The 27864-nt window shown below is 45.5% G+C and overlaps 1 protein-coding gene across 2 annotated transcripts in view; it reads left to right on the forward strand.

The window, feature by feature from the left end:
• Positions 1 to 394: 394 nt before the first annotated feature.
• The window catches only part of PKP2 (plakophilin 2), a gene marked incomplete at both ends in the record, with an annotated part of 88529 nt that continues 61059 nt past the window's right edge, over positions 395 to 27864 (forward strand). For both annotated transcript variants that reach the window (XM_080705954.1, XM_080705955.1), the window contains 3 exons: positions 395 to 617; positions 19747 to 19859; positions 21428 to 22113. In XM_080705954.1, coding sequence (XP_080562080.1) covers positions 395 to 617; positions 19747 to 19859; positions 21428 to 22113 — 1022 coding nt within the window. The remainder of the gene's footprint in view (positions 618 to 19746; positions 19860 to 21427; positions 22114 to 27864) is intronic.

Here is a 27864-nt window from a genome sequence, read left to right on the forward strand (position 1 = left end):
GACTCCCTCGGGAATCCCGGAGGCCAAGCTCTGTGCAGGAAAGGAGCGACTCTCCAGGGCGCACCTGTCTGCAATCGAAAGGAAATCGCATCCTGTCCGAGGGCAGGGCGGGGCCCGGAGCGGGGCGCGGCGCTGGCTGGCCGCCCAGACACCCCGCAAGGTGCGCGGCCCGGCTCCCCGCGGGCAGGTGTCCGCGCTCCGCCCGCCCGCCCCGCCCCTCCCGGCCACTCACCCGCGCGGCGCGGGGGCGGGCCTGGGGGCGGGCCTGGGGGCGGGGCCTGGGGGCCTGGGGGCGGGGCCTGGAGGGGCGGAGCTTGCGCCCGCGCTCCAGCTCTGCTGCGGCTTCGCCGGAACGTCCCGCGCCAGCCCAGTGCTCGGTCTCCCGCGGCGCGCCATGGCCGCCCCGGGCTCCCCGGCCGAGTGCGGCTACATCCGCACGGTCCTGGGCCAGCAGATCCTGGGGCAGCTGGACAGCTCCAGCCTGGCGCTGCCCTCCGAGGCCAAGCTGAAGCTGGCGGGCAGCAGCGGCCGCAGCGGCCAGGCGGCCAAGAGCCTGCGGATCCAGGAGCAGGTGCAGCAGACCCTGGCCCGCAAGGGCCGGAGCGTAGTGGTGAACGGTGAGTGCAGCCGCCGCCCCGCGCCCTGCCCGCTCCAGCCCTGGGGGGCCCGACCTGGTGTCCGCCCACCTGTTGCGGCCGGCCCTGTGGAGGACCCTCTGCGCCTCCAGACTCAGACCCGCTCGCTTGGGGCGAACGCTCTTCTCCATAACCTCCTGTTCAGTTTTATCGGAAATGTATCCATGTTTATTAAATGTACACGTATCTGTGCTAAAGAATTCGAAGATTTCACCCCGTCTTTGCTTATATTCCTCTTATCTTTACCTCCTCTGGTACCAGGGACTTAATCTGGAGATTCGGAGAATCCATCTATACTTTGAAATCCTCTGCAGACTATTTATTGGTGTACACAAACATTTTTCTAGGAGAAAATGCCCTTAGCTTTTATTAGGTATTTTCGAGTGCCTGCCTTCCATAAGGACTTTGGAAAAGATACCCCGAAAGCACTGCCGCTCTTCCAACCTGTGAATTGGGGTAGTGCCGCCTCCCGCAGGACTCGGGGCGCCCCATCCAGAGTGCGCGGCGGGCGGTGGACCTAGGAAGTGAGCACATTGGGTCGTTGGCTTCGGGCTGGGGAAAAGAAAGCCGCGCTCGCCGGCGGGAGGAGGGGGAAGAGGACTTTGGCCAGCTGGTAACTGCCCGCCGCCTGCTGAGCCCCACCCACCCCACACAAGGTAGTGGTGCAAGGCTGCTTTCTCCAAAATCTGAACCCCGAGGTGAAGGGAATTTCACACACCGTTTTAGTGATTGGTACACAGGGAAGATGGCAAAGTCGTGAAAATTAGAAGGCAGGGTGTATCCTTTATTTGCCTCCTGACCTTGGATCAGAATACATTTCACCTGTTTGTTTGTTTGTTGTTGTTTTTCTGTACTGGGATGGAACCCAGGGGAATTCTACCTTCGAGCTTACACCCCTGCCCTATTTTTTTCTCTTTATTTTGAAACAGGGTCTCACTGAGTTGCAAAGGGCCTAAGTAGCTGAGGCTGTCGGAGAACTGCTATCCTCCTGTCTCAGCTCCCAAATGCTGGGATTACAAGTGTGCGCCACCACGCCCCGCTGTTGTTGTTATTATTATCATTATTAATGAGAACTGTATGCTTATTACACAGAAAACAAGGGTAAAGATATGGTATAATATAGTTGGGATGTCAATTTGCTTCTGCAAGGTTGAACTGTCTGTAGGAAGTAACTTGGGACAGGAGCACATGCAGAACCTATTAGGGGGAAAATGCTTAAAAAGCCAGACCATAGATTAAAAATAGCGACGTCTGGGGGTGGCAACACCTGTAATCCCAGTATTCAGCATGTGACACAGGAGTATCTCAGGTTCGGGGCCAGCTTCAGCAACTTAGCAAGGCCCTCAGTAACCTAGACCCTATTTCAAAACAAGAATAAAATAGGGCTGGGGGTGAAACTCAGAGGTAGAATGCCCCTGGGCTCAACCCCTGGTACCACAAAAATTAAATAAATTTCCGAGTCCCAGAAGCTATACTGTTTTCAGTTTGGTTTGTTTGGGGTTTGGTATTGAGGATCCAACCCAGGGGCATTTTACCTTTGAACTACACCCCTAACCCTTCTTTGTGTGTCTGTCATTGGTTGGACAGGTCCAGCACAGGACCTGTCCTCTCTACTGCATGGTGCACTAGCCGGTGTTGAATTCATGCTCCATCCAGTGAGTGAGTTCGGAGTGCAGGGCACTGTGAAGGTGCTGAATTAAACACACAGAAGTTGCTTGAAAGCATGGTACTTAAAGCCTGAAGTAGGAAGCCTCCCTCAAGAAAAAATGTATTAACAAATAAAAAGTAGTAAGTGACCCAGAACAGCCAAGACATTGTGTCTAGAAGTATAAATTACTCCAAGCCGAAGGGAATTTTAGAATGCTTCGTGGAGGAATTGTGACTTTTTACTTTGTTTTTTTGGCTGCTGGGGATAGAACCCAAGGCCATTTTACCCCCAGCCCTTTTTGTTTTAATTTTGAAACTTTGAAACACGGCCCACTAAGTCGCTAAGGCTGTCCTCAAACCTTCCATCCTTCTATCTCAGTTTCCCAAGTACTGGGATTACAGATGGGTACCACCACACTTGGTTTGGGATTTTAGATTTAAAACTAGTAGCAGGATTAAATGAGGGGAGCTGTTGGAGAACAGCATTCTAGGAGGGAACCGCAGGAACATTTCACAGTGCGCAGAGTTGACACACTAGAACAAAGAGAACTATCTTGGTGCTTCTGCTCCAGCGCTTGGGGCAACTACTTGCGTGTCTCTTCCAACTAAGAACAAAGCAGTTGAAATATTTTTATTGCAACAGCAGCTTCCCAGCAAGCTGAAATACACTCAGCGCCCACAAACAAGTGTAACTTGGGCAGCGATAAGGTAACAAACACCACCTACTTACTTTAAAGCCTCAGAGCCTCAGAAAGGAAATCGGCTTCAAAGGAATTTAACGTGAACATGCCGCCACGGAACAATTACTAGGGCTGCCTCCTGTATGTCGTTTAACTAAAGTTCTTTAAAAAGTTCTGAGGTATCATGATGGTCGTAAGTATTGTTTTTGGTTGGGAATATTGTTTGTAGTATTTCCGTTTTACCATCCCTATCTCTAGAGTTGAAAGAGACTCAGTGCTGTTCTGGAAAGAATCCTGCATCAACACAAGAAATTCCAGGAAAAAATGACCCTGGTGTTAACTGCTGTTAGCTCCCACCCCCCTGAAGAATTCCGAATTGTTGACATACCTGTCAGGTTAAGGCTGCAAATAACCTGCTGAAAACAGTTGAGATGAAAGTAACTGATGTGTTGATGAATACTTTGCAAGGGTCTTTATTTAACCCTTCCCTTCTTTCTAAAGCCTTAGTGCAGAGGTGGGTGATTTTCATTGTAAATTACTCAATGACTTTCGGTATTATTTGAAACTAGGCTATTTTATTTTATTTTATTTTATTTTATTTTATTGTGGGTCTGGGGATGGAACCCAGGGGCATTCAACCTTTGAGCTACACCCCCTGCCCTATTTTATTTTAATCTTTATTTTGAAACAGGGTGTCACTAAGTTGGGGAGGGCCTCACTATGTAGCTCTGGCTGTCCGCAAACTGCGATTATCCAGCCTCAGCCTCCAGAATGCTGGGATTACAAGGGTGCACCACCACGCCCGGCAAAACTACACTCGTTTAAAGTTGGCTCTGACTCTTAGTTGGGGAGAAGGTTCAAAGGTATATAGCTGTATTATAAAATGAGTCTGTAGTGTAGCAAACTTTTAGTATCCTTTCATAAAAGTCATAATAAGCCAAGCTTGGTGGCTGCACACTTGTAATCCCAGTATTTGGGAGGCTAAGACAGGATTGCAGGTTTGCAGCCAGCTGCAGCTACCTAGTGAGGCCCTCTGCAACTTCCTGAGACCCTGTTTCAAAATAAAGGAATAAAAGTGGTGATGGCTCATACTTGTAACATAATCCCAGCATTTGGGAGGCTGAGACAGGAATATCCTGGTTCTTGGATAGCGCAGCTACTTAGTGAGGGCTTTTGTAATTCAGTAAGACCTGTTTTAAAATCAAAATAAAAAGAATAAAAAAAATAGGGCTGGGGGTATAGCTCGGAGATGGAATGCCCCTGGGTTCCATCTCCAGTACCGAAAAAAAAAAAAAAAAAAAGAATATATATAAAGGAATAAAAAAATAAAGGTTGTAGATGTAGCTCGGGCCCTGGATTCAATTCTCAATACTGCCACACACACACAAAAAGACATAATAAAGATGTTTAGCCTGGTGTGATGACAAATGCCTGTAGTGCTAGTACTTGGGAAACTGAAACAGGAGGGTCACAGTTTCAAAGCCAGCCCTAGCAACTTAGTGAGAACTTGTTTCAAAATTAAAAAATAAAATAGTGACACACACACACACTGCTTAAAAGATTGCAAGTCAGCGGGTATGGTGACACATACTTGTAATCCCAGCATTTGGGAGGCTGAGACAGGAGGATCACGGTTTGCGGACAGCCTCAGCAACTTGGTGAGACCCTGTTTCAAAATAAAAAAATAAGAAAATAAATTTTAAAAAAGCAAATAAATAAGAACTGGAGGTGTAGTTCAGAGGTAGGATGCTCCTGGGTCTAATCCCCAAAAATAAATAAATAAATAAAATGTATGTCATGCTTATAAAATACAGTGGACAATAGCCTAATGTCATTTACCTTCTTGGGAATCGATCACAAAGATGTAAGGCACACTATTTACATGCATGATTTCTTGCTGAAGCTGCTTTGAATATCTGTGATCAGAGTGAATTCTGGAGAAAGGAATGAAAGTTTCAGGATAGAAAAAAAAAGCAGTTAATAGGTGCTAGTAGAAACAAACAACCAAAAATGTTGTGCATTGTTCAGATTCTGTATGAATTCTTTGCTAAAAAGGAATTCCAGGAATGAAGCAGTCCTGGGAGTGAGGCCACCAGTCAGTCAGAACCTAGGAGGATCAACGCAGAAAGGGAAGAGATGGCGGGTTGCTCTGAACGTGAGGTCTTAGTGGCACCTCTGAATTTAGTGGACCTCCACGGCCACCTAACACCACCCGCGGGGCACTGTTTGTTCAGTGTCTAGCAGATTGGATGTACTAAGCTATTTTTTAAATTTTATTTATTATTATTATTATTATTAATTATTATTACTATTATTTTGGTGGTACTGAGGTTCCTGGAAGCCCTTCTACCTCCAGGCTACACTCCCAGACCTATTTTTACATTTTTATTTGGAAACAGGGTCTCCTAAGCCAGCGCGGCGGCTGGCTTCGAACCTGCGCGATCCTCCTGTCTCTGCCTCCCAAGTGCGGGGATTACAAGTGTGCGCCACCACGCCCGGCTTTAATTTTTTTAATTGGGCTTGATGGCACACATTTGTAATCGAGTACTTGGGAGGCTGAGGCAGGAGGATCACAGGTTCGCAGCCAGCCTCAGCAACTTACTGAGATCCTATTTCAAATTAAAGAATAAAGCGAGGCATGGTGGTGCACGCTTGTAATCCCAGCATTCTGGAGGCTGAGACCGGAAGATCATGGTTCCATAGCTACTCAGTGAGAACTGGTTTCAAAACAAAAAAGAATAAAAAATAGGGCAGTGGTTGTAGCTCGGAGGTTGAATGCCCCTGGGTTCCACCCCCAGACCTGCAAAAGAAAGAGAGAGAGACACAGAGAGAGAGAGAGAGAGAGAGAGAGAGAGAGAGAGAGAGAGAGAGAGAGAGAGAGGGAGAGAGAGAGAGAGAGAGAGAAAGAAAGAGAGAGAGAAAGAAAGAGAAAGAAAGAGCTGGGAGTGTAGCTCAGAGGTCCAATGCCCCTGGGTTTAATCCTTAGTACTGCAAAAAAAAAAAGTATTGTTTCATTGTTTAAAAATTTCTTCTCATTATACTTAGCCCATTTAAATAGGATTTTATTAAATTGGTGATTATAAAAAATAAACTTCAGCCGGGCATGGTGGTGCACGCTTGTAATCCCTGTGCTTGGGAGGCAGAGACAGGAGGATCGCGCAGGTTCGAAGCCAGCGCTCTGGCTTAAGAGACCCTGTTTCCAAATTAAAATATAAAATAGGTCTGGGACTATAGCCAAAGGTTTCCAGGAACCCCAGTACCACCAAAATAAATAAATAAATAACTTCAGCAGGGAGTGATGGTTCGTGCCTGTAATTCCAGTTGAGAGACTGAGACAAAAGGATGTCAGGTTGGGTCTCAGCAATTTAGAGAAACCCTCAGCAACTTAGTGAGACCCTGTTTCAAGATAAAAACATTAACAAGGGCTAAGGCTATAGCTCGTAGGTGGAATGCCTTTGGGTTCAGTCTCAAGTACCAATAAATAAAGCCCCACAGAAATGGTGAGGACACATCTGTTATGGGGAAATGAGGAGTGAGGGGATGCTTCAGAACCTCTGGAACTGGAAGAAACTACAGGACCCAGGTAACAGAGTTCAATTACAGAAATAGCCAGGCGTGGTATGGGAGACCTTATTTCAGGATAAAATAAGATGAAAGGGGCTGGGGGTGCAGCTCAACGGTACAGCACCTGTGAGTTCAGTCTCCAGTACTCCCCCCACACCATTGTTCTTAATAGACACATAGATAAGATGCACGAATTTGCCTTAAAGAGAAGACTGTTCACTTAGGCTTTTTAAATATGCTGCTAATGTTATCTCTCTCCCAGGCTACTGGTTCTACCATCACGGGAACAGAGGCCAGCTCACTTGAATGAGATAGTCTAGGTATTTGTCATACCTCTGGGCTCATTCTCCTAGTGTCAGTTTTGATATCAGCCTAAAATTGTTCTCATGCATTAAAATAAGGCCATACATACTTAACATTATTTTAGCTTCAGAGAGATTAGTGTTGATTTAACACTAAAGTTGAATTTCTATTTTGATTAATTAAAAGTACTAAAGATTTAAAATTACTAAAAAATAATAAAAAGTCTTGATTTACTGTTCTTCTCTGAGAGGATAAGCAAATTTTGGGCACTCTCTCTATGACAGGAAATGCAGCTACAAATACGTTGCTAAAACCTCTGAAGTTTAAGAATAACACTTGATTGGCATGGCCTAATAAAATGACTTGGCTTCATCCCAGACAATGTTCAGCAATTTTAAAATAAAAGCTGGCCGTGGTGGCTTATGCCTGTAATACCAGTACTTGGGAGGCTCAGACAGGAGGATCCCAGGTTCAAGGACAGCCTCAACAAGTAGTGAGACTCTCATCAACCTAGTGAGACTGTTTCAAGATAAAAATTAAAAATAGTGCTGCAAATGCAGCTCAAAAGTAGAATGCCCCTGGATGATTCAGTTCCCAGTAACACACACACACACACACACACACACACACACACACACACACACACGAATTTTAAATCGAGATGAACATGGCGGTGTATTCTTGTCATTTCAGCTGCCCTGGCTATTCCAGAGGCTGAGTCAAGAGCATTCCACGACCAGCCAGACTGTGTCTCCAGATAGACATAAGGGGAGGGGCTGTCACCCAGCAGGAGAGCACTCCTGGGTTCCATCCCTAGTACAGAAAAAGAAAAAGCTTTTTAATTCTACAGTTCTGAGTTGAATGTTGGGTTATGGCTACTTTGTACATGCATACAAATATATTTAGACATAACTACCATACTGCTCCTGGGAAAGTAAACTAAAAGTTAACGGCAACAGGGCAAGTAGACTTAGACCACAAACTAGGAGAAAACTTTAGTTTTTCCTGTTGGAAAGAAACACCTCACTCCCCTGATTTACTAGGTTAAGAATAATAAATGCGCCAGATGTGGTGGCGCACACTTGTGACCCCAGTGGTTGGGAGACTGAGGCAGGAGGGTCGCCAGGTTGGCAAGCTTCATCTGCTTAGAGAGGCCTCCATAACTTAGTGAAATCTTGCTTAAAAATTAAAGAAAATAGCCGGGCGTGGTGGCGCTCGCCTATCATCCCCGCGCTTGGGAAGCGGAGCCAGGAGGGTCATGCTGTCAGAGCCAGCCTCTCTGGCTTAAGAGACCCTGTTTCCAAATAAAAATATATATAAAAAATAGGTCTGGGAGTGTAGCCCAGAGGTAGAAGGGCTTCCAGGAACCCCAGTACCAATATATATATATATATATATATAATATATATATATATATATATATATATATATATATATATATTATATATATATATGGCTGGGGTATAGCTCAGAGGTAGAACGCCCCAGGCTTAATCCCTGATACCACATACACAATAATAGACTGTAAGGTCCTCTTAAAATAGAAATGTTAAGTATCTATTGTTTATCTTTTACACAGTGCCATTAAGGATAAGACACTGAACCTAAAAATGGTGTCTTGTTCTTAATGTAACGTGCTTAAGTACCAGTTTGAGAATTCCACATGGAGTAGACCTTGAATAATGTGTATTTGGGGAAAAATAAAGAACCCTGAGCATCTGAGAACACTACCCACCATTCTCATTTAAAGAATCTACGTATTTGTATTCTCAGAATAATAAACTTTAGGCCTAACAATATTAACTGGCAGAAGTGTTCATGATAAAACTTCTGCAATTCCATTATTTCCAGAAGAAAACATTTCATATTAGAAGCTTAATAGATTATTCTCCCTGTATCCTAAATCTCACTAACCCATGTCCATGGGCTAGTGGAGAGAATCACATAAGGTTTTAAATATTGATCAACTTCCTTGCTCACTTGCCTCCTCCCTCCTTTCTTTGTGGTGCTGGAGATTAAACCCAGGGCCCGCACCGGCGAGCTCTGCCACCTAGCACCCCCATCCCTTTGCTTACCTTTGTTTGTCTGTTTTAATTTACTGAAGGACCAAGACAAATAGGAACTTTTCTTAACAGGTATTATGACTTTCTTCTAGACCACCAAAAGATTACAGATAAACAGAAATCATCCAGGTAAAAGAATGATATTAAATATATATTATCTAACATAAGCTCACCCTTGCCCAAACAAACATCTTCAGTTTTTCTTAGGAAGAATCTGCCTATATATTATCATTATTATTTTCATTATTTGGGTACTGGGGATCGAACCCGGGCGCATTCTAACTCTGAGCTACACCCTCAGCCTTTTTTAAATTTTTATTTGGAAACAGGGTCTCGCTAAGTTGCTGAGAGCCTCCCTAGGCTGCTGAGGGCTCCTGGAATCAGTGATCCTCCCATCTTAGCCTTCCAAGTACTGAGGTTACAGGTCTGGGCCAAACCCGGTAGCATCTGCCTACGTTTTGCAGGAAGCGACTTTCTGTCCTCCCAGAAGGACAGAGGAGCAGTAGAAAATACCTGCTTGCCTTCTGTCCAGCCGGGACAGCTGCACGTGTTGACGGCCGCCATCGAGCACACTGTGGGGCTCCACAGAGTAGATGTCAGCCCGAAGGGTCACATGCAGACTGAGTCTGTGTAACTAGGACGCCCCCAATGCACGTGCAGGGCACTAATCACCAAATGACTTGTCCAGTGCTGCTGCAGGGCTGTGCAGGAAGTGGTAGTATAAGGTATTCTCTCTGTCAAGGAGGTAAATACCTACGTGGGAGAGGAGATAACCTCTTGGAGCTTTCATCTTGCCCCACCGTTCCCCCTGCAGCTGCTGCCGTGAGCTCTCCAAACTCCGCACATCACTTCCTGGTGGACCGCCTCTGGTACCCTGCTGTGGTCTCCAGGAGTCAGGTCCCCGGTCCCTGTGGTACCTGCGGTTTCTCAATTGTCTGCCCTGTCACTGGGACCCCACTCCCAGCCTCACATACACTCCTGCCCCTTCCCGCCCTCCCCTCTCTGCCTGATCAACTCCTCCGTGCCCGTCCAGGCTCAGTTCAGCCGTGCCCCTTACGGGCAGCCTCTCCCCAGCTGTCCTCCACCTCACGTTGTGGAGGCCCGTCTTCATCTCAGTGCCGGTTAGAGAGAGTGAGACACAGGAGGCGTTTCAGCAGGAGAGAAACACGAAAAAGGCGAAGGTTTTGTGAAAATCGCTTGGTGCGTTAGGTGGATTTAAAGAAGGAACAGCAGTTGTGAATGAATGGGAGCTTAGCCCTGGAGACGGAGAGGCTGTGGGAATATAATGACTTGAGAGCCTTACAAAGAAATCGTGTAGCAAGGGCAGGAGGCGTCTCGCAGTGCTGCCCAGGCTGGCCTCATCCTGTTCTCAAGCACCCTCCTGCCCCAGCCGCCTGAGTAGCTGGGACTGCAGGCCTGACCACTCTGCCTGGCTTGGTAGTGAGAGGTTTTGCTTTGTTTATATCTGTTTTTTTTTTTTTTTTTTTTGTGTGTGTGTGTGTGTGTGGTACTGGGGATTGAACCCAGAGGCATTCTACCTCTGAGCTACATCTCCAGGCTTTTTTGAAACAGGGTCTCACTAAACTGCTGAGGGTGTCACTAAATTGCTATGGCTGGCCTCAAACCTGTGATCTTGTTTCAGCCTTCCTGGTATTAGGATTAGAGGCATGTGCCGCCATGCCTGGCTCTAGTGAATTTTTTAAAGCAAAAAATAAAAAAAATCAGTAAACACTACAAATCCAGCGTTTTGATCATAAGTTAAATCATGGTGAGTTTAATGTGATACTCCCATTGTAGACCTAAAATCTTACAAGTAATCATTGTGGTGTAAGGGATCTCAGCAAATAAATTGACAGGAATGCCTCAGTCGGGAAAAAGCTATAAGAATTAATAGATTTAAACACTTACTGGATATATTTTTTTCTAGTACTACAAATTGAACCCAGGGGCATTCTACCTCTGAGCTACACCCCCAGCCTTATTTTATTTTTGATTTTGAAACAGGGTCTCACTAAGTTGCCTTCAACCCGTGATCCTCCTGTCTCAGCCTCCCAAATACTAGGATTACAGGCATGCACCACCATGCCTGGCACAGTATATATTCTTAATACTTTACCAGCATTCTAAGTAACTAGTTGTTTTTGTTTGTTTGCAGTGCTAGGTATTGAATGCTAAGCAATATTCTGCCACTGGGCTCTAGCTCCAGCTCCGTAAGTTACTAACCTATAATCACAACTTCTACAATCTGAAACAAAACATATTTCTGGGTTATAGAAGAGCCTCTTTCTCTGCATTTTTGTTTTTATCTAAAGCAGTAATTTGAGAATTGCCCTGTGAACACCCCAAGCAGGTACAACAGCCACTGAGGTGGCCCCTGAGAAGCAAGCACCGCTGGGGGCTGGCGTGCTGTGTGTGTGACTGGTCACGGCCATTGACCAGCCCAGAGGTTCCCAGACTTATTCAGCTTGCCACCCCCTTTACAGAGGAAAAAAAAAATTACTCAGCTCTTCCTTGGAAGTCAACCTTCTTTAGGTGAATAAATAGAAAGATGTGGGGACAAATTTGCATGCTTTTATGTATCTCTATTTCGTACCCCCAGGGATAGTACCTCCCACTTTGGAAACCCATGGGCTAGTCCCTCACTGGCCAGGGAGCAGAGCGGGCGGCCCTGCCCTGGAGGGCTGCTCTGTCCTGGCCTGTTCAGCTTAGTGAGTAGGCAAAGCCAGTACTTTACAGCACCCCTGGTGCACTGAGTTGTTCCTCGTGGTTTACCATACGAGCTGCCTAACCAGCCACGAAGAGCAGCGCGGCACAACTCTGTGTTAAACTTTCAATCGCATAAACATTGTTTGACTTTGATCTGCCTTAAATCGGTTCTTCTGCTTCACTTTACTTTCACTTTACAGCCTGAGCAAATGCTTACCTGGATTATATGCAAAGTACAGAACTGTGATTTCCTTAAATGTCTATGGTTGTTTTTCTCGGGAAGTAAAAATAGAAGATAAGAGAAATTTCATTTTGTTTTTACTATACAAGACCAGAGAAATCAATCCTATGGCATAGATGCCGACATAGACCAACAAAAACTCCTTCATCAACGTGGAAATAGGATGAAATGGTCTCTGATAAGGATAAACATACTTCATGTTTTGTTTTAAGCTCTTCTTACTTTTCTAGATAGGGGGATGCAGGGATTGAACCCTGGCCTCAAGCCGACTGAGTCCACTGCCCCCCCACAGAGCCACACCCCCACCCTAAACCCTGCCTTTATTAGTAAATTACTTTAGGGCACTCTGAAACTATCAGTTGCTATAGAGAGTCCTGCTAATAAGTTTCAAGGCGCCTTGTCACCTGTAGTAATGTGCCCCCAACTTTGCTCTCATGGCAGAAATCTTTTCAAGGTATTTGGAGAATGAGAGCTTTTGCTACCCAAAGGATGCCATAGAAAGACCAAATATAAGACAGTAGCTTTTAGACTGTTAGGCTCTTTCTTTCCACCAAGACCACTGTGACCCACATCGTGAAGACAATTGCTTATGGTTGTTAGCACAATTAAACAGAGCATTTAAAGTAATACCAATGGGCTTGGGGTATAGATTAGTAGGGGCTTACCTAGCACGCACAAGGACCTGGTTTTGTTCTCTAGCACTACAAAGGAAAAAAATAAATAAACCAATATCAGTTTTAAAAAATGCTGATTTCTATATATACATGCATACATTTTTAGTACTGAGGATTGAATCCAGAGTCATTCTGTCTCTGAGCTACCCCCCCCTAGCCCTTTTTATTTTTTAACTGGGTCTCCCTAAGTTGCTGGGGGTCCTGATAAATTGCTGAGGCTATCCTCAAACCTGTGATCCTCTGCAGTCTCCCATGTCCTAGCATTACAGGCGTAGACCAGCATGCTCAGCTCTATGCATGCACTTAATCAAATGTATTTACATCTGCACCTCTTCATATGTCTTCATCTGTCAAAATTCGGCCTATAGAGCTTAGTGTGAGCCAAATTCATTCCTACCCACTCTCAGAACATGCTAGAAATTTGATAGCTGCTCTTCTGAATGAGCTTTCTGTTCTGTCAGAAGCAGGTTATATAAAAATTTTGTTTGCTTAGCAGTTCTCGACCTAATTTCCATAGGAGAGCTGTAGTTGATTTTGAAAAATATAACCAGGTACAAGAAATAGAACCACAATAGAGGTTGTCCATTGAATACATCTTAATGTATTAAATTTAACCAGTTAAATAATGATGCTTGCTCACAAAGTTGTAATTATAGAAATAAATTTAGTATTTTTAAGCCTAAAAATAATTCATTACTTTGGACAGTACATGCACATTTGACCAGAAACAGTTATTTTTCCTGTATTGCTTAAGGATCCTATTATTCAGATAAAATACAGATCTGGGGTGTGGTCACGCGTGCCTGTTATCCCAGTACTTGGGAGATTGAGGCAGAAGGATCACAGATTCAAAGACAGATTCAGCCACTTAGTGAGGCCCTCACTAACTTAGGGGGACCATTTTGAAAAATAAAATAGGATTGGGAGTATGTATAGCTTAGTGGTAAGTGGCCCTGAGTTCAATCTGCAGTACCACAAAAACATATAGACCAGGAAAGAGAAGATTAAATTATTCTGTGAGGTCCCCACTTCTGCAGTCTTCTCAGCACCCACCCCGCCATCCTCCCGACCTCCCAACTGCCTTGACCTGGACTGTTTGTCATTTAAGAAGAGCGAAGTTGCCCTGTAGCTGCCTACGTTCTATAAACTGTCCAGTGTGCTCCTAGAAGAAAAAGTTTAGGTGATTTTGCCTATTAAATTATCACCTTCTTTAGGAAACACCCAAAGCACATTATGATCTTTGCAAGTGAAATGAACAGCTGGAAAACTCACAGTGAAGTCACCACGATCCTCAGTGGCAGGGGAATCACAAACAACCAGAAGTTGAATTCTGCACCAAGGGGAAATTCAGCAGAACTAAAACTCTGAACTACAACCAAGTGTCCATTAAAACATGCATGTTGAGCATGCCCACGCCTGCCATCCCAGTCCTTGGGAGGCTAAGAGATCGCAGGCTCAAGGACAGCCTCAGCTAGGTAGTGAGACTCAGTAACCTAGGGAGACCTGGGCTTCACAACAAAAAAGAGCTGAAGGTGTAGCTCAGAGGTAGTATTCCCCTGGGTTCAATCCCCAATACCAAAAAAAACCCCCAAAAAAACAAATACCCCCAAAAATGCATGCCGGGACAGAATACCATGGGAAAATAAATTTTTATAACCCCAAATCTATTTAAAAATTATATCATTTTTGCCCATTGCTTTTATAGGGGAGAAAAGATTGCTGTCTTCATCCATTAATAGGTTTATGACAGACACCCCCCATAACAAAAAAACAGATTAACAAGAGAAAAGCAAAGCCAGGGCGTGGTGGCGCATGCTTGCCATCCCAGCATTCCAGAGACTGAGACCCGAGGATCACTGTTCGTGGACAGCCTCAGCTAGTTAGTGAGGCCCTCCGGCACTTAGACCCAGTTTCAAAACAAAAAGAATAAAAAACAGGGCAGGGGGTGTAGCTCGAAGGTCGAATGCCCCTGAGTTTCATCCCCAGACCCGCAAAGAGAGAGAGAGAGAGAGAGAGAGAGAGAGAGAGAGAGAGAGAGAGAGAGAGAGGCATACAAGTTTATTACAAGTTTTATGTGATGTGGGAGCTTTCACAAATGAAGATCCAATGAAGCAGGGGCAGATGTGTCTTTCTGTTTTGCTACTGGGAATTGAATCTAGAGGCATCTACTCCGAGCTACACCCTCAGCCTTTTTCACATTTTTATTTGGAAACAGGATCTCACCAGCTGGCTGAGTCTTGCTAAGTTGCTGAGACCGCCCTGGAGCCTGTGATCCTCCTGCCTCAGTACCCCAAGTACTGGGATTCCAGGTGTGCCCCCCCCCCCACACACAAATGTTTATTTTTATGGAAAGAAGTAGGATTGGAGGACATGGTGTGATGGAATGGGGTGAAGTGGGAGCGACCTGGCAAGGCCTCTGTGTGACCCTCCTGAGACGTCTTCCTTCAAAGCCCCGGGCCTAGGGAGGACCTTGAGGCCCCCCTGGATGACCCCGCTGCTGCAGGAGGACAGTGCCATTGTATCCGGCCTGCTTCAGGGAGGGAGGACCAGAGGAGATTGAGTGCTAACTTCCAGCTCCTGCTATTTTCTCAAACACCAGGAGCCACATTTGGGGTCCTAAAGCCTGACACTAACAGTTTCAGAAGCATTTGAACGTATGCTTTCTCCAGAAACTTCTTTCTCAGTAATCCTGCTAGTCATTGAAAATACGGGAAAATGAGGCGTCTATGTCATTTGTCCCAACTCACAGAAAGTAGAAGAGAAAGAAGCTCCAGACCATGTCTACAGATTTCTTTGACTTAGTAAACATACCCAGATAGCCAGACATGGTGGAACAGCGCCTACAGTCCCAGTACTTGGGCGGCTGAGACCAAAGGACCACGGAGCTGAGGCCAGCCTCAGCAATGTAATGAAGCCCTGTTGCAAATTTTAGAAAAAAATATCTGGGTGTGTGTCTCAAGGTAGAAAGACCCTGCTTCATTCTCCAGTACCAAAAACTAACAAACAACAACCACACCCTACCTCCTAGTCTGAAGGAAACAAATCCTTGGAATTAGAGTCACATCTTAATTTTTAGTGTAAAGAAAACCTGGACTTTTGTGTTGAATTTTTCAAACATGAGATGCATCCCTAGGTATAAAATGTTTTTACTTGTTTTCTTGCTTCTATTTTTAGAGAAACACATGGCTGAATTTTATGTTCAACAATCTCATATCTTATTCTCTGACTGAACAGAATATAATGACTTGCCTTAAATAATATTTACCTCTTTGAAAAATTATACTCAGTCTAAAATTTCTTTAAAATCTTAGAACAGAATTGCTAATTCACCTTTAATCCACCGTAGTGATCTCAAAACGCATGACTGCCTAAGCACATTAATCTGCAGTATTGGTTGCTTGAGATCAGCCCTTCCACAAAGAAGCCCTCTCTGGTGCCACCGCAGGTGAAGTATCAGAAATCGCACCTGTCCTTGTAGATGTGTTTCATAGGAAGAGTCTTTGGATTAAATGTTTAGTCTTATTTCCCCCCCTGTTACCAGCCACCTCGTAGTGATTCTGCCAACCATTCAGCTAGCCTCAGTTGTTCAGCCATTTGAAAACGAAAGGAGGAGCTTCCTTATAAGGACTTGGTCAGCAAATAAAAAAAAAGAATACTTAGACAGGGTTTGGAGCTGCCCAGATCAGGTGTTAGAGGAAAGAGGGCATGGTTGGTTTGGATTCTAATATCAAAATTACTGTCATACTCCCCCCAGGGGTTTGATAGATGACAGTTTCAGAAGAGGCACCATATAGTCTCCCAGCAGGGACCAGGGGACAGGAGGAGCCCAGAATTCAAACCTGACTCTGCAGTTGAAGGCAAGTCGTGCAAGTTTGCCCTCACCTTGTATGTAGAAAAAAAGGAAAGAATAGTAATTAGTTTATTTATTTATTTGTTTGTTTATATAGTACTAGGGATTGAACCCAGGGACATTCTACCTCTGAATTACACCCCTAGCCCTATTTTATTTTTTGGCTATGAAAGTGGATCTCACTAGGTTGCTGAGGCTGGCATCCCACCTGCGATCCTCTTGTCTCAGCCCCTCCAGTACAGAGATTACAAGTGTGTGCCACTAGGCCTGGCTAAATACTAGCTCTTTAAAAGAGAAGTAATGTTGAAATGTAAGGAGTTCATATAAATTGCTTCAAGAAGCCTTAAAACCCGCAACAACGATGTGAATATTTAATGTGAGTTCAATATTTTACTTCAGGGAACCTGACTTTAAACACACACACACACACACACACACACACACACACACACACACACACACACACACACACCATGAAGTTGGCACCATCCAGTGTTCCTGAATAGCTGCTACTCTTGGAACCGGGGCAAGGGTGATGCTGCAGGTCATGGTGAGCTGGGCCCATTTGCAGTTTTCTTCATTTCTAAAATTGTATTTTTACCATCTGCCTTTTTGTTACAGAGTAATGAGAATCAGTTATTCTTCCTCCCACCCATAAACAACCAGCAGCATTTCCCCTTCTCGATTGTCCTGATGTTCACATATTCTGTTGTCATATGGTCAAAAACGTGTACACAGAGCATCCTTATTACTTTTGTGAAAAACTTATCTTGATAGTGGGGATTGAACCCAGGGGCCATATACCTCAGGGCTAGACCCTCAGCCCCCGCCCCCCACCTCTTTTTGGAAACAGTTGCTGGGGCTGGCCTCCAATTTACAGTCCTCCTGTCTCATTCTCCCAAGTACTGGGATTACATGCCTGTGCCACCACACCTGGCTGAAACACTGTTTTGAAAAGACAGGAAGCTGGGCATGGTGGCAAATACTTGCAATCCTAGTACTTGGGAGGCTGAGACAGGAGGATTCTAAGTTTAAGGCCAGTCGCAGCAACTTAAGAGAGCCCTGTTTAAAAAGACAAAATAGGGCTGGGCTGTGGCTCAGAAGTAAACGTTCCTGGGTTCAATCCCCATTATCCAAGAAAAAAAAAAGGCATTAAATTTGATTTCATACATATCATCTGACTAATAATTATCTGCCAGTAACAACCTCTGTAGAAAAGCTGTTTTCCTGGAGGGAGGGGAGTTTAAGTCCTCTCCTGACCTCCCTCCCTGTCTCCTCCGCCCAGGCCCTACCCCACCCTTCAGGATGGGAGCCTGTGTACTGGTGCCTCTCCAGCTCTTTTCCCAGGCCAGCGGAGGCCCTGCAGCCCTGCCTCCAGGGTGGCCGGGTGTGGACTGGGGAGGGTAAGGGTCACTGAGCCTAGGCCGGGCAGGCCCTGAGAGTCCAGTCCTCAGACCTCTCCTTATTTGCACAAATCCCTTCTCCCCACTGCAAGCCAAGGGAGCTGGACATTCTCTGTCACAGAGGTCAACAGATAAAGAGGCTGCCTGGCCTTTTACTAGTCCTGTGGAGAAGTCAGAGCCCTGGAAACAGAGACCTGGCTTACCTCACGCTCCTCCTCGTCTTTAGGGTGACAGCTTCCAGCCAGCGGCTGCTTCCCCAGGGCCCCTTGGAGGCCTGCAGATTGTTTCCCATCAGAGTAAACAGGAGTTCAGGACCCCTGTGCCCACTTGGGATAGACTCAGAGTGTTTTAGCTCCGGCAGCAACAATCTCCATTCCCCTTCTCCCTCCGAATAGCTTGTTAATGTATCACTGAAATTTTGACTTTTGAGCAATTCTTTGGAAAAGCATATGGGTATGTTTCAATTGTGCTGGAAAGGGACTCGCTTTTGGGTTTTTTTTTAATATAAAAAAATATATCGTGCTGGGGATTGGATCCAGAGGCATTCCACCTCTGAGCTATACCCTCGCCTTTTTATTTTTTATTTTGAAACAGGCTCTCACTAAGTTGCTGAGGCTGGCCTGGAACCTGCGATCCTCCCGTCTCAGCCTCTCAAGCACTTGGATTACAGGCGTGTGCCCACCCTCAGCTGTCTTACCTGAGTCTCTGAAGTTGTATAACAGTTACATATTCCCCTCCCCCACAATTTCTAAAAGAATGCTATATGACAAAAAAAGAGAGTTTGGTTAAAATTAGATAGATAGAAATTTGCTAGGTTTGGGAGATCTTTGATACTTCACCTTAGGTGGGGAACAAGCCAGATTACAGAAAAAGAACAACAAAAGAAGCTAAGGGAAAGATAAAAGAGGCAGAAGAGGGACAGGACTGTCTCAACCCCCATTGCTCAAAGAGGAGTATTTTAAGAGGTATGAGAATTCCCAGGGGCTCCAGAGCGAGCACAAAGGGCTGCCTCCTACTCTGTTGCAGCAGAGCTGGCTGGCTCTTTGACCACCAGACAAAGGACAGCCAGGGCTCCAGGAAGGTGCTCCTTTGCAGGATGGAAGCTGACGTCCTCCGCTGCCTAGGTCTCACACCGCCAGACACCCAGCTCCGCCTGGCCTCCAGCCAGTCCGCTCTCGTTGACTGCGCTGACCTGCCTTGTTGTTTACACAGTGCCAGTGCTTATCTCTTAGCGTTGAGTCATCATTGTATCTATTGCCTACACCTACTAAACTATGCCACGTTTCTGAGTTCCTGTCCTGGGAATAGAATCCTAACTTGAGAAACTAAACTTTATAGAGCAGACCACCTAGACCACTGGGTGATAAGAGTGAACCTCAAATCCGCTACCATTATCACAGCCAATTTTGGATTTCTGGGTATCTTCCCCTCCTCTCTTTTTCTCTTCTCCTTTCTTTCTTTTGTACTGGGGATTGAACTCAGGGGCATTCTATTCTACCTCTGAGCTACACCTCCAGCCTTATTTTTATTTTTGAAAAAGGGTCTTGCTAGGTTGATGAGAGTCTCACTACTTGCTGAGGCTGTCCTTGAACCTGTGATCTTCCTGTGTCGGCCTCCCGAGTACTGGGATTACAAGCGTGTGCCACCATGCCCGGCTCTTTTTATTTTTAAAATAATGTCTCCCTAAATTGTTGCAACCGGCCTCAAATCTGTACTCCTCCTGCTTCAGCTTCTCAACTCCTGGAATTACAGGCGTGTGCCACTGCACCCAAACCACCTCTTTTCCTTTTTGAAACTCTTTCACTTTGAAAAACTCAGAGTGTTTTGATAACTTTTGATCTTTTACCACTTCCAAAATGGTGTTAAACCAGCATTTAAAAATACTAATGTAAGTTAATACTCAGAGTTGGCCGTAATTACTTAAATGGTTGTTATTTTTTTTTTATGTTCTTAGTTGTTTTGATATTTGCTTGATTGCAGGAAATCTTCACCGAACCAGCAGTGTTCCTGAATATGTCTACAATCTCCACTTGGTTGAAAATGACTTTGTTGGAGGGCGTTCCCCTGTCCCTAGAAACTATGACATGCTAAAGGTAGAGTATCAAAGAACAGAACCCTAGTTATCAGGTTAGTGGGAAACGTTTGTATCAAAGAACAGAACCCTAGTTATCAGGTTAGTGGGAAACATTTGTATCAAAGAACAGAACCCTAATTATCAGGTTAGTGGGAAACGTTTGTATCAAAGAACAGAACCCTAGTTACTGGGTTAGTGGGAAACGTTTATTTTGTGTGTGTGCATCGTACTGGGGGCTGAACCCAAGTTTTTTTTTACTTCTGAGCTAGACCTCCAGCCCTTTTTATTTTTTATTTTGAAAAGGGTCTCCCTAAATTACTGCATCCTGGCCTTGAATTTACGATCCTCCTCTTTCGCTTTCCAAGTACAGGGATTACAGGCGAGCACCACTACATCTGGCCACATTATTTCGCCTCTCCCACGTCTTATTGTTATCTGAAAGAATTTTGAGAAATATGATTTTATGTAAACATCATGGAAAACTCATTTATTTATTTATTTATAATGGGGATTGAACCCAGGGGCATTCTCACTCTGAGCCTGTTTTTTATTTTTCCTCCCCCAGTCCTATTTTTTATTTTTATTTTGAAACAGGGTCTCACTAGGTTAATGAGGTTGATGAGAGCCTTACTTGCTGAAGCTGTCCTTGAACCTGCGATCCTCCTGTCTCAGCCTCCCAAGTACTGTGATTATAGTTGTGTGCCACATGCCCAGCTAGGGGTTCTAAAAAGAATTAAATCCTATGAATATGACTTAGATCAACCAAGTCTTGTTTAAAGACTTTTCCCAGAGCCAGGTGTGGAAACACATGCTTGTAATCGCAGTACTTGGGTGGATGAGACAGAAAATCACAGGTTCATGGCCAGCCTCAGCTACTTAGTAAGACCCTCTTCAACTTAATGAGACCCTGTTTCAAATAACGAATTTTTAAAAAAGGCTGGGAGGGTATAGCTTGGAGATTGAATGCCCCTAGGTTCGATCCCCAGTACCACAAAAATAAAGACTTTTTCCAGAAAGAGACGAACTTCTTCATCCATTCAGAGAAGCTGACAGAGGTCTTGTGTAATAATTCCAGAGTAATTAGTTTTCTGCAAAAACAAAAACAGTTCCCTCCTTTTTCCTTCATTCCTGTCCTGGGGGATTGCACCCAGGGCCATTCTGGGGAATTGCACCCAGGGCCATTCTGGGGAATTGCACCTAGGGCCATTTTACTATAAGCTATACACCTAACCCATTTTATTTTTATTTATTTATTTTTGCAGTACTGGGGATGGAACCCAGGGTCATTCTACCTCCGAGCTACACCCCAGCCCTATTTTTTTTTTTTTATTCTTTTTAGTTTTGAAACAGGGTCTCACTTAATTGCAAATGGCCTTGCTAAGTAGCTGAGGCTGGCCATGAACCGTGATCCTCTGGGTCTCAGCCTCCCAAATGCTGGGATTACAAGAGTGCACCACACGCCTGGCTTATTTTTTATTTTGAGACAGGGTCTTACTAAACTACCAAGGCTGGCTTTGAACCTGTGATCCCCCTATCTCAGACCAGGCCTGGCGTGCTCCATTTAAATTCTCTTTCTCTCTCGTGCAGGCGGGCACAACTGCCACTTACGGAGGCCCCTGGGGGAGAGGGACCGTGCAGTACAGTTCCCAGAAGTCTGTGGAGGAGAGATCCTTGAGGCAACCTCTGAGGAGACTGGAGATCTCTCCAGACAGCAGCCCCGAGCGCGTCCACTACGCGCACAGCGATTACCACTATGGCCAGAGAAGCCAGGCTGGGCACACTCTGCGCCACCAGGACAGCAGGCGCTCCACCCTCCTTGTGCCACCCAGATACGCCCGCTCGGAAATCGTGGGTTTTAGCCAGTCCGGGGCCCTGAGCAGACAGCGGCACTACGACACCTACCACCGGCTGCACCAATACGCATCGGTCAGTGGCAACGTCTTGGACAGCGCCCCTGCCAACTCCGCGATGCTCACCTACCCCAGGCCCGGGACCAGTCACAGCGTGGGCAACCTCCTGGAGAAGGAGAACTACCCTGCCGCAGGGCAGGGCAGGCCGCTGGTGCCCCTGCAGCCGGTCCCCCAGAGCAGGGCCGCCAGGTCCTCCTGGCACCAGAGCTCCTTCCACAGCACCCGCATGCTGAGGGAAGCCGGGCCCAGTGTCACTGTGGACACCGGCGGGAGGAGGACGCTCATGACCGTCGGCCAGGTGTCCGCCGCGGGAAGCGGGAACGCGCTGGTGGAGAGGAGCCCGTTCAGCGACTCCCAGCTTGGGTGAGTCTCCCCACGAATCTGCCACTCGGTGGCTGCCAGCACATTCTGTTCCACAGCCCTGACAGCATGAGCTGGCACTTCTGGGGCTGGGAAGAAAGGCTTCCAGAGATAAGCGATTAAAATAAAGACTTTTCAGGCGGCGACCTAATTGACAGATCAGCCTGCTTACCTTCGGGCCACGGGCCAAGCTACCTGCTCACGTGGCAGTGTGCTGGGAAGTGTGATGCTTGGCCATCTGTTCCAGATTAGATGCTGGCTAAAGGGATCAAGCCTCCCTTGGCTCTGCGAAAATCTGCTCTCCACAAGAGCAAACCCCAGAGTAGATCAAGAAAGGAGAAAGGCAGATGCAATGTTGTCCATCATTTCTGAAAATAAGGGGTAAGAATGCTGACTCCTGGTGCTTAGCACGAACCGCCAGAGTGATTTCCATCACGATTGCTGAGGAAGGACTAGGAGCGCCCAGGGAAGCGGCTGGCCTCTAGGGATCTCTTTCCTTCCTTTGATACCCCAGACCTTTTCTTTTGATTTCATAGGGTACTTTCTTGGACAAAATTAATCAAACTAATTGAATTTTCAAAGTCATTCCTTTGCCTTTCCTGTTTATGGCTTAACTACTTTAGTTTTTGGAACTTAACCCTCAGGTATTTGGAATTTAATGCTCAGGTACAAATTTGATAAACTGAGGAAGTTACCAAGAGAAGTTTAGAAATACATGGATGGTTGAATCAGTAACTCCTAAAGTAACGATCAAGCGTCATGAATGCAAAACATTAAATACGTGATTCTTCCTTCTTCTTCCTCCTCCTCCTTTAGATTGAACCCAGGGATGTTCTACCTCTGAGCTACACCTTCAGTCCTTTTTAAAAAACTTGAAACAGAGCCATGTGTGGTGACGCGCACTTGTAATCCCAGCATTCGGGAGGCTGAGACTGGAGGATCGCGGTTCGCAGACAGCCTCAGCTACTCAGTGAGGCCCTCTGCAACTTAGTAAGACCCTGTTTCAAAATAAAGAATAAAAAATAGGGCAGGGGGTGTAGCTCAGAGGTCAAATGCCCCTGGGTTCCATCCTCAAACCGGAAAAAAAAAAAAAATTGGAACAGTCTCATTAAGAGGCTGAGGCTGGAGTCGAACCTGCTATCCTCCTGTCTCAGTCTCCCAAGTACTGGGGTTACTGGTGCGTGCCACCATACCCAGCTTCATTATACTTTTAAATAAAATTATGCAGTATACCTATTGAATAGGCAAGCTGAGGTAATACAGTGCTTCCAAAAAGGTGTTAGGTGTCTTCAAATCTTGAAGCAGGAAAAAACTTTTCACTATGCAAAATTTAGCATTGAAGTTCTAACATTTCTTATAGAAAGGAGATCTTTGTCACTACCAACACATGTATAAAGAGGGAAAAGTACATCAGGTAATTAATTTATGGAGGAAAAGACTGATAAATTTAAATGAATAATTCAAAATTTATTTGTGATCATTTTAAGGGGAGCAAAAAGGGGACCCCACATCCCATTAACTCCACCCTCGCACTCTTCAACTCCCTCCTTCACCAGGCTCATCGGCCCACCGCAGTGTGGCTTTGGCCTCCACTGTTCCACACCGAATATCCTCCCCACAGGCAGGGCAGGGGCTGCCTTTGGCTCCGCCCTCGGCAGACATCTCTTGGGTGGCATAGACTAGAGCTCAACCCGTGCGCCTGCTCTAGATCTGCTCCTTGGCTTTCAGGACACTGTCTTCCCGTTTTCTACCAGCTTCGTCAGCCATTCCTTCTTTTTCTTAATTTTTTTTTTTTTTTTTTTTTTTTTTTGGTACTGAGGATTGAACTCAGGGGCGTTTTACCTCTGAACTATACCCCCAGCCCTTTTTATATTTTATTTTGAAATAGGATCTCACAAAATGGGAGGCTGAGACAGGAGGATCACGCAGCTTCAAAGCCAGCCTCAGTTACTTAGTGAGGCTCTCAACAACTTAGTGAGACCCTGTTTCCAAATAAAATATAAAATAGGTCTGGGAGTATAGCCCGGAGGTAGAAAAGCCCCTGGGTTCCACCCCCAGTACCACAAAAAAAAAAGTTGCTGCGGCTGGTCTAGAACCTCTGTTCCCCATCTCAGCCTTGCAAGTCCTGGGATTGCAGGTTGTGCGCTGAGCCCGATTTCAACTTTGCTGACCAATCTGGTCTTTCCTCTTTGTACCACCTCTCTCTGCCATTCTCAGACACATCCTTCCTGAAGCTACTAGGAACCTCTTTTGGTCACGCCCTCCTGTTCTCCTGGCCCGCCAGCCCCTGGCGTATGCAGCTCTTTTTGTCTGGCTGCTTGCATTTCTGGATTTACTCAGCTACCAGCATTGTCTTAACACGACCTTCCCAGTCTAGTTAAGGTGCCCCATGGAGCAGGATGTCTAGACAGTCACTGTTTGGATTATTCATTTACCTGTTACCTCTCTAGACTTGCGCCCCTTGCCAGGGACCTATTCATCTTTATATTCTTAGCACCCTAAAACAGATCCAGGTCCATGACAGGTTCCTTATAAACAGGTGGTGAAAGAATGAAGGAATTAAAGAAGGGAGAAATGAAATATAAACTATTGCTTGTAATTTCAGCATTTGGGAGGCTGAGACTGGAGGATCACAGTTCACGGGCAGCCTCAATTACTTTAGTGAGGCCCTTTGCAACCCAGTGAGACCCTGTTTCAAAAATGAAAAGACTACAAAATCTTCATGAGCGCAAAAAAGAAAAAGAAAAAGAAATATAAACTATTATTTTGCTATCTAGATTGTTTTGTTCCTCAAATTCTATAGCCATACTATTTCAGATTATTGTTATAATGGACAGGGTAGCCTTCTTTCTGTTTCTCTGTCTCCTTCCTTCCTTTCTTCTTTCCTTTTTCTTTGTGCTAGGATGGAACCCAGGAACATTCTACCTCTGAGTCCATCCCCAGCCCTATTTTAATTTTTATTTTGAAATGAGATCTCATTAAGTAGCTAAGGCTCTCTCCAATTTGCTGAGGTTGGCCTCAAACCTGCAATCCTCCTGTCTCAGTCTTCCAAATACTAGGATTATAGATGTGCACCACCATGCCCAGCTGACAGGGCAAATTTTATCAGAATATTTAGTCATATTTCAAAGAATATCCACTTGGGCTTAAGAAGTTTAAAGGAAAGGAATGTTTTTGTTTTTGTTTTTTGTCATTGTTGGTTTTTGGTTTTGGCGGTACTGGGGATGGAACCCTTCTACCTCCAAGCTACACTCCCAGAACTATTTTTATATTTTTTATTTGGAAACAGGGTCTCTTAAACCAGCGAGGCTGGCTTCGAACCTGTGCGATCCTCCTGTCTCTCCCTCCCAAGCGTGGGGATTACAAGCGTGTGCCACCACGCCCAGCTAAAGGAAAGGAATGTTTTTCTGAAATTCCCCCAAGTTTTTCAAATTTGGGGGAATCATAAAAGTTAATTCTATTCTTTAATTTCCTTATGTGTATGAGGGGGAGTACTAGGGGTGGAACCCTGGGGCTTTCTACCTCTGGGCTATACTCCCAGACCTATTTTATATTTTATTTGGAAACAGGGTCTCACTAAGTTGCTTAGAGCCTCACTCAGTAGCTGAGGCTGGCTTCGAACCCGTGAGATCCTCCTGTCTCAGCCTCCCAAGTGAGGGGATTACAAGCTTGCGCCACCACGCCCAGCGCTATTCTTTAATTTCTTAAAGGAAGAGTTTGCTTTCTGTGGAAAGGAGAGGGAGTCCAAAGTCTTTCACTATGCCTGGCACTTCCCACACCCCCTGGCTCCCCAGCCCTCCTTCCCTGGTTGCGCCCTGAGGTGCCTTCCCCGGGGCTGCGCCCTGTGCCTGTCTTGTCACACATTTCAAATTCTTTCTAGCTCCTGACTTTTAGAGTCAACATTTTTATGCCTAGCAAAATTCCCACATGTAAAGGAGTGTTCTTTCAGCTGGGTGTGGTGGCACACACTTACCTCCCAGTACTTGGGAGGCTAAGACAGGAGGATCACAGGTTCACAGCCAGGCTCCACTACTTAGTGAGGCCCTCCCTTTGCAACTTAATGAGACCCTGTTTCAAAATAAAGAATAAAAAATAGGGCTGGGGATATAGCTCAGAGGTATAAGACCCCTGGGTTCAATCTCCAGTACTGCAAAAGAAAATGAAAAAAGATTTTGTTATTTCATTGTTTAAAATATTCTTCTCATTATACGTAGTTCATTGAAATAGGATTTTAATAAAATCTTAATTATAAAAATAGTGCTCTTTTACCCATGAGGAACATCCCTATAAAGTAGCTAGGTATAGCCATAAACCTACATAATAACATAAAGTCTTAAACTCTGCATCTGTCTTCCAAAAGGAGAAAACTGACACATTGGAATAAGAGAGAGAAAGACCTCACCTGCTCTGAGAAAGGGTTGAAAAAAAATCCTCACATAAAACAGTCCGGATGAATTTCTCTAAAAATATGACTTCTGTCCCTCTTGGGTACAGATGAACATTTGATTCTCCCAGTGTGCCCAGCACTGCCCTGCATACCATAGAGATGAAAACGAGGCAGCTTTATGAAGGCCTCGGAGAGGCTCGGGGAGAGAGGGGTAGGGTGCATCCAAGTGCCAGGCTGTGCTACTTGCTGGTGTCTGCGGGGTGGGGGACACAGAGCCGCGCACAGGGGTCGGTTGAGGGAGGCAGGAGAGAGAGAATGGATCTGCGGCAGGATCACGAGGCGCGTTTGTGAGCGAGGACAGCGCAGAGCAGAAAGCAGGCCGAGCTGACTTTCCTCTGCACCCTCTTTGGCTCTCTGACTTCTTCTCAGGGCTTTTTAATTGTGTATTCCTTTCCGTTGCCGCACAGCCTTGTTTAAGTGTGATTGTCTCAGCTAAGACTTTCGCAGGCCCTTCAAGTTCATCTCTGTGTTTCTAGGGTCACGTGACCGCTACAGAGTCCTCTTCCCCAAGAAGTGCATTCAGCACTGGTGGGAGGCAGGACTGAGCATCTGACCACTGGCCCAAGCCGTCCATTCTTTACCTGCTGCTGCTTAGCCTTCCAGGGTAGAGCCACGCTCAAATAGCCGGAGAGCCATAGTGGGAGAGCCAGTCTGGAGCAGGGCCTACCTAGTTGGTAGGAATTCAGAATTAATGGGGAACTGTACACCTGCACACACTACCTCCTGTTTTTACTTACACCTCATCATAAATTTTATATTGTTATTTTTTCTGTGTACCTGTTTGGTTTGTTTTGGGGAGAGAGAGAGGATTGTTTTTTATTTTTTTGGTGGTGCTGAGGATTGAACCCAGGACCTCATGTATGCTGGAAACGTACTCTACCAACTGAGCTACATCTCCAGCCCCTTCCCACTGATACCATCTTAATATGTTAACTAAAGTTATTGAAAAGATACACTTCTAAACTCATTTCTAGTTGAGGGGACCTGGGGCCATGGAACAGCTGCTATTCCCGATCCCCACTAGCCACCTCAAACCCATCTTCCAAGAAGAAGAGGAAAATAAAGGGATTTAGATTTAGGATTTAGGAACGTTGTAGAAGATGTGAGGCCAGGAGCTACTCTAGCTGGAGATATAGGCACAGAGACGATTTTATCCAGTCAGTACTTGAAACTTGAATTATCATTCAAATATCCTGAAGAAGAGATAAGAATTAGGTGAGCTGGGTGTGGCGGTTCGTGCCTGCGATCCCAATACTTGGGAGGCTGAGACAGGAGGATCTTAGGGTCTAGTAAGTCTCAGAAACTTA

The sequence above is a fragment of the Muscardinus avellanarius genome, assembly GCF_963383645.1.
Source record: "Muscardinus avellanarius genome assembly, chromosome: 11".
NCBI lineage: Eukaryota > Metazoa > Chordata > Mammalia > Rodentia > Gliridae > Muscardinus > Muscardinus avellanarius.